The sequence below is a fragment of the Hibiscus syriacus genome, unplaced genomic scaffold, assembly GCF_006381635.1.
Source record: "Hibiscus syriacus cultivar Baekdansim isolate YM2019G1 unplaced genomic scaffold, ASM638163v2 tig00111506_pilon, whole genome shotgun sequence".
Taxonomy (NCBI): Eukaryota; Viridiplantae; Streptophyta; class Magnoliopsida; order Malvales; family Malvaceae; genus Hibiscus; species Hibiscus syriacus.
In genome coordinates, this window is record NW_024063109.1 from 1219300 (window position 1) to 1230721 (window position 11422).

At 31.9% G+C, this 11422-nt stretch overlaps 1 protein-coding gene across 1 annotated transcript; it reads right to left on the reverse strand.

Moving 5' to 3' along the window:
* Positions 1-8230: 8230 nt before the first annotated feature.
* Positions 8231-10573, reverse strand: LOC120164339 (plant intracellular Ras-group-related LRR protein 5-like). Its single transcript, XM_039174089.1, has 3 exons — positions 10004-10573; positions 8667-9583; positions 8231-8571 (listed from the first exon to the last, which is right to left on the reverse strand). Exons 1-3 carry the CDS (start codon positions 10530-10532, stop codon positions 8467-8469), a joined length of 1551 nt encoding a protein of 516 aa, XP_039030020.1. The 5' UTR covers positions 10533-10573; the 3' UTR covers positions 8231-8466.
* Positions 10574-11422: the final 849 nt, after the last annotated feature.

Here is an 11422-nt window from a genome sequence, read left to right on the forward strand (position 1 = left end):
TTTATTCCTAGAAAAATCCACCCATAATAATTAAAGGTTTAGCTCAGCTGACTGATGAATTCACCCATAATAAAATTCGTGGCGTCAAACATTTTCGACGACACATATTGCGTTTATATTTTTTTAAAATTTATATTTTATTTTTTAAAAATATTGTTATATATATATATATATATTAAAAAAACAAATTTCTCCAAAACTACAAAAAAATAATTGGTTCCCTAATTAAATGATTTAAATGATTTAATTTTATCAATTGATTCCCTTAAATTATTATTCAATAATTGGTAAATTTTTGTATTATCGAAGATAATTAATTTGGGGCTATGGTGATTGGGACTATCCGTCTTTGTGGAAAAGGCTAACAGCTTGGATTTAAGGCCAGTAAAAGCAGTATATCCTAATTTTAAAGTGTTTCATGATTTTCATAAGTGTGATGCTTTACTTCCCTTATATAACTATATGATACATTATAACTCTCTTCATCATTTACATCTTATTCTAAGTTATTTAAATGTCCTTTAAGTTCATTCAGCGATTAATTTTGCATTATAAGTTAGGCTTTTAATAAGTGTATTATGTAATAACCCGGAAATTTTTAAAATAATATTTAATTGAAATTGGAGGTTTTAATTATGAAAATCGATAAATTGTGGTGACTAAATTGAAAGATTTTAAAACTTGTAGCTTGTTTTAGAGTTAAAAAAATTCAGAGACCAAACCCTGAATTTACTCAAAAAAATTAGGTATGTTATGTTATAAACGTGGTTTTCTGTTTCAAAACAGAAAACCACACCTCAATTGCTCCCAAATTCCCTTCCCCCTACGTCGGTTTCCGACTTAGATCCCGATGCCGTTCGACCTCCAATCGTAAAATTGAAACCACCGTCGTGTTCATCTTCGACCCGTGAACAAAACCCAGTAAATCAATTATAGCGAAACGCTGCCAAACGACGTGAATTTTGAGTCAAAGTCTCGACGTTTTTTTTAGCACTACCGCCAAGAAAATCTTAAATTCATCTCCGATCGTTGATCGGTTTTCGACACCTCCTGCACCATTATGTTCCTTGTGCCGTTTCGATTCTGCCGGTGTCAACCTTGGTCTCCGTCGACGGCGGCGCGTGAGGGGGTGGAGCAGTCAAAGATTCGGCCGAGTTGAAATTGAGCTCTTCACCGTTCAAAAATTTGAACCGATCTTTGTAAGTATCTCGAAATCGCTCAAAATAATTTTTAGAAATTTTTCCGTAATTTTTAGACCCCCGGAGGAGGCCTCACGCGCCACAAGCGCCGCCGCAGGGAGAGTGAGTGGCTGAAAACCGGTTTGACCGGTCTGAACCGGTCTGACCCGACCCGACCGATCTACCTGACCCGACCCGACCGTTGACCGTTGACTTCCTTTGACCAAAACTTAAAATGGCTTTGACCGACCATTAAACGACCGTTAATCTTTTCTGAGTATACATATTCTGATAGTTTTAGACGTCCCGAATCCGTTTCCGAAGTTCGTTTCGTCAAATTCAAACCCGAAGGCCTCCAAATCGACGGTCAAAGTGGTTGACTTTGACTTTGACCAAGAATTTAAATTTTTGAAAAGACATACTTTATGTTTTTCGACGTCCTGATTCCGATTCCGCAATCCGTTTAGCCAAATTCAAACCCAAAATCCTCCAAATTGATAGTCAAACCCTGAAAATGCTTATATACTTAAGAATTTAGCTTTGAACAATTAAGTAAGATTTGGGGCTGATAAATTATTATTGTTTGAAGGTACAAGAGACTCTCCGGATCGTTCGACAGCTCGACCCAGCTCTTCTAGATCAATTAAACCACGTGTGCCAGTATTCACCCGTAAGACCCGTAAATTTTATGATTTTAGAGATTTATTTATGTTACCCATAAGTAATATAGTGTTATTATAAAATAGGTTCGAAAACTGTAGCAGAGCGTGGTGAAACCAGCAATCAGTAGATCTACTATTTGAACCTATTATCGAGGTGTGTTCCCTAATTATTACTGAACTGTTTTATTGGTTTTAATATGAGGTACACTGAGTTCTTTGGTTACTATTTTATTGATGCACCAATTTAATGTGATGATTTATGGAATTTGTGTCACGGTGCAATTGAACTTTTGGATTGAATTACAATAGTATAACTCTGATCAAGCTAATAAACAGAATGAGCCTAATGTGACTCTTGGGGCCCCAAGATGCATTAGGTTGGCTTCCCTTGCTGTGTGCTTAGGGTAAGCTATATGGACTTGGACTTACGGGCTTAAGGATACAAGCTCTAAAGCTTATCCTTAGGTTGACTTTCTTTTTGCTGTGTGCTTAGAGTAAGCTATATGGAAAATAGTTTTGGAAATTACTGATGGTGTACAAAAAAAGAGTTTAAACTATGATTTTCAAAAGTTAAACTCTTTTATGAATTTATGAGATTTACTAGACTATGATTTGTTTAATGTACCTATTGTGATTTTAAGGTAATATTGGGACACACTGAGCCTAGCTCACTTTTCGAAAATGTTTTTCTCCCTTTCAAATACTGTTGGTTAGATACATCGGTTCGAGCACTTGGAGGATCAACATATCTCTTGAAGTATATCTGATTGTAATGTTTTATCTTGCTAGTTGACTTTATTTTGGTGACATAGACCTTATTTTAAAGTATCGTATTTTAGGATGATGACACTTTTGCTATTACTGTTCGGTTTATTGTGATTTTGATTTTGAAGACATGTTTTAAATTAATTTATTACTTATTGATATTATATTTACAAGTTGGGTTTTGATAGTATAATTTATTTCATGACATTTATAATGTGATTTTACATTGATTGAATAACGGTTTCAAAAAATGTCTTTAAGAATCATAATGTGATCCACTAGACTTAGTCGAAACGCATAGACCGGGTCTAGGTTATTCTAAGTTATTTAAATGTCCTTTAAGTTCATTCAGTGATTAATTTTGCATTATAAGTTAGGCTTTTAATAAGTGTATTCAATTGCTTGAATGAGTTAATTTTGTGTAAGTTGGCTGTGTGTGAGAACATGAGAAGCTGTAATGTTGAAGTAAAGGCGAAGAATCATTGCTGGAGCAATGGGAACAACAAGGGAGAAGGGTAACGATGTGGCAGAAGAAGCTAGAGTCATCCAAAACACGCTCGGACCATGTCACCAACCGAAGATAATTATGATTCATAATTATTATTTTAATTTTGAATCTTAACTATATAATTAACAAATTTTCCATCCTAATTTTCATTCTTCATTCCAAGCAAAGCCTTAATGACGGTGAATAAAAGAAATTTCAAGTAAAGAGAAATGAACACATAAGACCAGAGATGGAGCTAGAGTGTACGGTCACATCCTATAAATTTTAAATTTTTTATATTTTAGGTATTTTATTTATATTTTATATAGATTATCTAATTTTACACCCCCTAAGATTTTATAATTACGCACTACCTACAATTTTAATATAATTTTTTAAGTTCACACCCTTTATATAAATTCTTGTGTCCGTCCCAACATAAGTGATAAGACATGGTTAAAACATAGAATGCTAGAAGGATAGGTTCACAAGTTGCATTATGTACAAGGATAGATTCATAATTAAAGGATGGAGAGACTAAATTGTCTAACTTTGAATTTAATAAGTATTTAATCTAAAATTTAAGAGAAATAATATTTACTTTAACAAATATTGCAATTAATAAATATTAAAATTGGCATTAGACAACAAGTTTGGAAGGCATGGACCCTGATTATATCAGTAGCAGTGTGGGGCATTTGGAGTAGAAATAAAGTTCTGCCATTAATAGATAGCTTTGTGGAAAAGGCCTTCCTGCATACAATATATAGCTTAACGTTCTGCCATTAAGCTTTATGATGTTCCATGAAAAAAAAGGAAAAAAGAAGAAGCATGGAGACATTTACTTGCCATAATTTGCAATTCAAGATGAAAAAGCAACAATCTTCAAATAGTAATGCATTAATGGAGAATCCGATGCCAACGTAACATGATTGATGACCATAATAATATTGAGGTTACAAGCTTCTTTCTCAGTAGTGGTTGATCATGTACATTGAAATTCGAATTTTCTTTAGATAATTATTTGTTTTCACCCTAAAATTTTATTTATACGAATCCATATAAAAGTTGAGTAAACTACACATTTAGTACATAAATTATTACTTTTATTCCGTCTTGATAGGCAATTTTTTCCCTAAATCATACCTAACGTTTAATTTAAGTTTCATTTTGATATCTCGCTGTAATAAACTTAACAAAATTATTGACGTGACATTTTTTTAATTTTTTCAATGATGATGTGTCATTATCTTATGATGACAACTCAATATTATTGTTAAATTTTTAACGACGGGATACCAAAATAAAATTTAAACTAAACGTTAGGTATGATTTAAAAAATAAAGTTTAAGTACCAAAAGATAACAAAAGTAATAGTTTAGGTATTAAACATATAGTTTACATATAAAAATTTTATGTACTTAATCCCATCATTATCCGATGCAAAATCACAAACTTTTGGAAAATAACCCAATGGCCAAGGCATCACCAGGCAAGCTTTGTCAAAAATATCTTATGAAATTTCAATTTTCAACCCCATTGCCTTCACTTCCAGACAAATTTAAAATTAATTAAAACAAATACTAAAAATATAATTTTATAAAATAAAATAAAATACTGGATAGTTATTTATTAATATTTTAAAATTAAATATTAATTTAATTACCATCTCAATCTATTTCAATATATATAAAAGAATTATTATAAAAGTTTGAAAAATCTTGATAGTTAAATTTCTTATAAAATTCAAGTAGACACCGAACCAATGATAATAAATACAAAATATTAATAAAATAAATTTCTCAAACACAAAGGCCGGTGAAAAGTTATAATGTTTCTTAAAATTATAACTGATCCTCATTTAATTTTGAAATTATAAGAGCACGTTCACAATATTACTTGGTGTCTTGGAAGACATCATATATAATCTAACATGTGTCATATAATAAAAATGCAAATATATGTCATGGCATTTTAATCGAAAATTGAAGAAAATTTTTAAAATGTTTAGTGTTGGTGCATAAATTAGTAATTTTAACATATATTTTGACTGTAATACTTTTTACAATTATAATATTATTATACATGACTAAAAATTATTATGGCTTTAGTAATAGTAAATACTTCTTAGGTATTTACATTTTTTGTCCCATTATTTAATTCTAATTTTATTATTATCAACTGCCGAACCAACATGTATTAAGGGGTGTCAATTGAAATCCTAAAAGTTTTTTTTTTATAATTTTTTACACATATAAATTATATATATAATATAAAAGGAAACAAAATGATACCCTTTTTAGTAAGGTTGTTTATGGACGGATAACTATACTGTTTAGCCTAAACGGTCAGTTAACTATTATAATTGTCTCAAGATTTTTCTAACCGTAACTTAACTGTAAAGAAATGGTTAACCGCTAATGGTTAATCGTTATTAACGGTTCGGTTACAAGTTAACATATTGCGATTATTTTTCAAAAATAACACAGCATGAACATTTTAATGTTTCATAATTCATACTACAAAAAAGTGCCGCGCTTAATACATAGTTACACTAGTGTAAGTGAATAAAATAAAAAAAGTGTAGCACTTAACACGTACATACACCCGTGTAAGTATGTACATCTCTCAAAAAGTATAGTACTTAACACATATGTATATCGGTGTAAGTATGTACATTTGTCAATGTAATTATAAATTTAATTTATTAACGGTTAATCATTGGTTAATTGTTTGTCAAAATTCATAATCGTAATCTTAACCGTTAACCATAAGTTTTAGTGGTTCGGTTAACTGAAACTGTTTTGCATTAACAGTTCGATTAATTAACCTGTTAAATGTAACTATTATATCGGTTAACAGTTGCAGTTAAAAATTACAAGTTTTTTTAAACACCCTACCTTTTAGAAAAATTTTGACACCCTTAATAAAAAAAAATTGACTTCATTTTTTAAAAAGTATTCAACAATAAAAGTTTTAAAACTCAATTTTCTCACATAAAATAATTCTTTATATAAATTCTAAATTTAACACTCAAAAATAAATTTTCTAGTTTCACCTCTTATTCCATTTCTCTCATCAAAACATAGATACCTAATATCAGATTCTTCTATTAGTTTATATATTATATATAGGTTATAGATTTAGTTTTTATATTTGGGTTTAATCATTTTTTAATTCTAAGAATAATGATTTTTGGAATATGGAGGCTGGAATTAATTCTAGCAGGAGCGTTAGGCATATACTTAAAATGAGGCTTGAGGCATATCTTGTTTTATCATCTAGAGTAAAGAAGATTAGAGAAATTTGGGAACTGAGTAGAGTGAAGGGAACTAAAGTTCACTGGCATAAGTTGATATGATTTCCTCTTCATATTCCTAAACATATTATGATTGTATGGATGACCTTATTAGACAGACTTCCAACGAAGGATAGGCTGAAACGAACGGAGCTTGATATTGATGACAAATGTGTTTTTTTGAAAAGATTCACTGGAAACAAGGGATCACTTATTCCTCCACTGTTCTACGACAATTTCTTTGTGGGAGGCAGTGTTGAACTTTATTAGCATGCAGAGAAGATCAAATTCATGGGAAAATCATTTAGCTTGGGATTGTGGTGCTTGGAAAGGTAAATCCTTATAACTATCATGAAGTTAACTTGGACTGCTTTAATTTACACTATTTGGGAGGAGAGAAACAAAAGATTATTCCAAGGCTACTCGAGAAATTTTGATGAGATGATTCATTTTATTAAGGATTATATTGCTTTTCAATTAAGGGATAGAAATATAAATAGGAATGAAAGTGTTAATATTACTCTTTGTAATCAATGATGTATAGCTTAATTGATGTTTTTAGTTTTTGTAAGTAGGTTGTTCTTTTGTAAAGGAATCTGGTTGTTTTTTTGTAGCAATTCTCTGCTTCTTTGGGTAATAAAATTGAATTATTAAAAAAAATCTCGAATATGTTAAGTCAAAATTTTCTATTACTCTCTAAGTGTAAATTAAAGATTTAGTTCAAATGTCTAATTTGGTTATTTTAAGTTGCAATAGTTTAATTGTATTGTCTATGTTTTATTTGGATCACGATTGAAAATTAAAAAAAAATGGATTAAAAACGGTTAAATTAAAATATAAATATTAAATTTATAATTTCTTTATACTATAAGAAGTAATGACAAAATTCAACCTAGATGAAATTATTATAGAATCTTCCCACTCATCTCCGGTCTCCACTGCATAATTTGTAGGCATTTTAATTCTTATATTTACATTTGAATGTTACAGATGGAAAAGTCAGCATGAGTGATAGCTGCTCAGTATGATCTCACTTTTTTTTTCAAAATATTTTGACATTATGTTTTACCACCCCACAAATAAAGTTGAAAAAGCTTTGAGGCTCCTTCGTTTCCTTTTCTTGAAACTCATTTAATAAATAAATATATATTTTATTCATTCTTTTTTTTGGGGCTAAATAAACAATTATAATCGAAAAGTATATGAACTGCTCCCAACATCAAGGTTTCTTTTGCATGCAAATCAACAAAAAAGGTGACCTGTTTCAGATTTGCCTTGTTGTAAAAGCTACAACCCTACCTATGATTCTATATTGAGTATGGCAACTAATGGAAGGAAGAAGAAAGAAATGGGGTTTTCCAGAAAACCCCGTGAGAATCTAATAAGGTGCTGTTTGACACCACATTCATTAATGCCCACTGATTCTGGTATTCCACGTTTTCAAAAATCAGAAAGATGATTCCTCAAGATATTGATGCATCAATTATTGACTTGCATTCATATACCTCTTGTCCTGGGAATTTTAATCTGATTTTATTTTTTGTTCAAGTTGTAATTAATTAAGTCAGAATACCTTGGAGATGTTCAGAGATAAAAAAAAATCGTTCCTTAAAATTTTATAAGTTCATATTTTTTCTTAAATTTTAGAAGTTCATTCCTAACATGGAATTCTATTCTATGTCCGTCCTGAAAAAGAATATTTTCAGAAGTTAAATAATTTATTCACATAGGAATGAAGAGAAGAAGCCACATGGAACAACTAAACATGTTCTGACTAAATTCCATTCCACCTGTTCACACATGTTTTTTCATGTCCAAGTTCCCAGAACCAGAAGCAAAATTTACACACACAAAAAGAGTAGAATAGATACCAATACATTTGTAAAGTTGTTCACTTGGAATTTGAAAATAAAAACAACCTGAAAGCAGTAAAGGCTCAACAAACACAAATAATTTACAATGAAATACAACACATCTTGAAAAGAGACCAAAATACTTTGAGCTATATACAGGATAACAAATTTATACTAGAAAAAGCACAGCTTACATGTTCTCCGTATTTGCGGTTCGGAACGGTCAACAAATCAAGCAGATCCTAAAGAATAAACTCTTCTCCTTCTTCGCCGGTGCCGACATGGTATCCCTCTTAGCAACCAGATTAGTCATAAATTCAACGACAGCCTAACGAACAAACAAGTTGAATAATTTAGTACCTCATAAGAACTAGAACAGGGAAGATCCCTGCATGTTAATTTTGATATTAAACTAACATTTACCTGAGAACCCAATTTGATTACTTCTCTCGGTGGAACTTCCAATGGAGTCTCATCGGCCCGGAAAACCCTCAATTTCGATAATAATCCGAAAGCATCTGGTAGAACTCTGATCTGGTTGTCGCTTATATCCAATTCTTCAAGCATCTCAAGGTTTCCGATTGATCTCGGTAAGGCTCTTAAATCTGCAAAGTTCTTCCCCACATTCAATTTTCTGAGACTTACTGCAAAACAGAGGTTCTCGGGAATGAATTCAATCTCATTGAAGCTTACATCAAGCTCCTTTAAATTGGAAAGGTTGCCCATTGTTGTCGGCAACCCTTTGAGCCTGTTATAGTGTACAGTAAGAATCTCCAAGCATTGGAGCTTCCCTATTGCCTCGGGAAGAGCCTTTATCTGATTAAAATCTAATCTTAACTCTGATAGAGAAGAACAATTTCCTATTGTGTAAGGAAGTTCTTCGAGCTCATTCGTTTCGACAATGAGTCTCTTCAAAGAGCTCAAATTTCCAATTGTCTCTGGCAAATGGGTGAACTCGTTAGAGCTCAAATCTAGATTCATGAGGTTTGTCAAGTTCCCAAAAGTAGCAGGCAATGACTTCAACCTGTTTGCACGGAGATCAAGTTCTATAAGACTGACAAGTTCCCCAACTGAATCAGGGAGGTTTATAAGTTGGTTCGAGTAAAGATCAAGCTTTGTCAAAGCTTGAAGGCCACCAATGGAGGGTGGAAGCGCCATGATACGGTTTTCAGATAAGTCCAATTCGCTTACATCCTTTAATTTCCCAATCGATACAGGAAGCCACTCAATCTGGTCCATCAACTTGCCCCTGAGATCAAGAACCACCCCTCCTGTTCTAGCAGTATTTTCTATAAGCGCTGCTGTCTTCATTAGGTTTAGTTTTTCACTGCTATTTTCACCTGCAAATACAGCAAAAGCCTTCATTTAGGACTGCATTTTCCTAGCCTATCAATTATATCTACACATTTTAATGATCCTTCCTTTTAAGAAATAAATCCCAACTTTTCAATTAAACCAAAACAAAATATAACTTGAAAATGACAATTCATCAGAATTCAACTCAGCTTAGGAAGAAAAACAATCATCATTTATAAAATTAAAGAATAAAGAAAAGGAAACTACATATTTGACCTTTCTGATCTAAAGCTGAAACCCTTAAAATCACTTACTTCATTTCACCATGAAATAATTAGGTTGAGCAGTGAAAACCCCCCTACACAGGTTTAAACTATATACTCAAATTGAATATATAATTCAGTGACAAAGTTGCAGAATTTCACGAGAAAACTAAAATTCCTCCAAGAAATTCTATGTTTTACCTGAAAAGAAAGAAGCCTTCGCAGAAGAAGTTCTAGCCAAACCCTTCGCATCATCTTTATCCAATTCACCATCTTCCTTTCTCTTCACCAAACTGTCATCAGTAATAACACTTTCTCTATCGAATTTGCTTACTTGTTCCCCGAAAGTATTCATCTTTTCATCCTGGGTATCCCCTGAAACCAGCGAAGAAGCCCTTTGAATCAACCCATCAAAGGTCTCAAACATCTTGTCAGCTTCAACCAAGTGAAGGGCCTCTTTCTTTTGCTCATGGCTGTGAAACAACACCATGGCCTTTTTCACCTGTTGTAGGACGGAGAGTATTTCCAACGGGACATATTCAGGGGGTTGCTCTTTCGAGATCTCTTCAAGCTTGATTTTTTCTTCGTTTTCGACAGTTTTGACGACGGACTTGGCTGCTTCGACCTCCCCGATTGAAGGCCTTGGCGGGAGGGATCTGTAAAGTCTCATGATTTCTTGTATTGTTTCTAAAAAGGCAGGCGAGGGATCTTGCTTTGACATCACCGCCATGGCTACGGTGCTGGTTTCTGTTTTGGACAAGAGAAAAAGATGAAGTTGGTTTTAGAATGGTTTATAAAGTGTAGGCGAAGGGGCTTTGCCGTTCGTAATCAAACCGTAATTGGATTAGACTCGGCTGTTTATAGGGTAAACTACTTATTAGGTCACCCACCTATTATAGTTGTTTTTTTAATCACTCAACTATTACTTTCTTTTTTTCAAAATCGCATCTAACATTATATTTTGATTCTAATTTTATCACACGTAGTTAAAAAATTAACGGTGATACTGACGTATCATCATAAAATAATGTCAAAAAAGAAAAAAAAGACTACAATAGCATCATCGTTATTTTTTAACGACATGTGATCAAAACAGAATCAAAAGATAATATTAGATATGATTTTAAAAAATAATAATTGAATGATTAAATAAAATTTAAATAATAATGGATGAGTCGTGACCAAATAAATAGTTTACCCTTGTTTATAATACTCTCGGACAAAAAGAGTTGCCTGCCAACGAACTGTAATTTAACGTCAAAGATTAAGCACGTGCTTTAAATGATACATTAGTTTTAGGATTTAATTGAAATATTTTTGGAGGTCAAGTTTAAAATATGACCCATAATATAAGGACATTTGGTGAATTTATCCAATTGTTTTCCTAATTATAAAATCATCCGTGGGAAAAAAGAAAGTTGGAATACAAAAGTGATTAATTATATATTATACATGTGAATGAATTAACAACTCGAAGGGCAAAATTATTAAAATAACACTCAAAGATGCTGACTATCTTATGGAAAAAATATTAATATTATCACATTGATTAAAAAGTGAGTCATTTCAGCCCTCGAATTTGTCAATTAAACTATTTCACGTACAATTATTTGCTAAGCC

Coding starts and splice junctions, on each gene's coding strand:
- LOC120164339 (XM_039174089.1), bottom strand. CDS start 10,532: ATGGCGGTGATGTCAAAGCAAGATCCCTCGCCTGCCTTTTTAGAAACA. Junction 9,584..10,003: donor GAAGGCTTCTTTCTTTTCAG/GTAAAACATAGA, acceptor CTGTATTTGCAG/GTGAAAATAGCAGTGAAAAA. Junction 8,572..8,666: donor TAATCAAATTGGGTTCTCAG/GTAAATGTTAGT, acceptor TTTGTTCGTTAG/GCTGTCGTTGAATTTATGAC.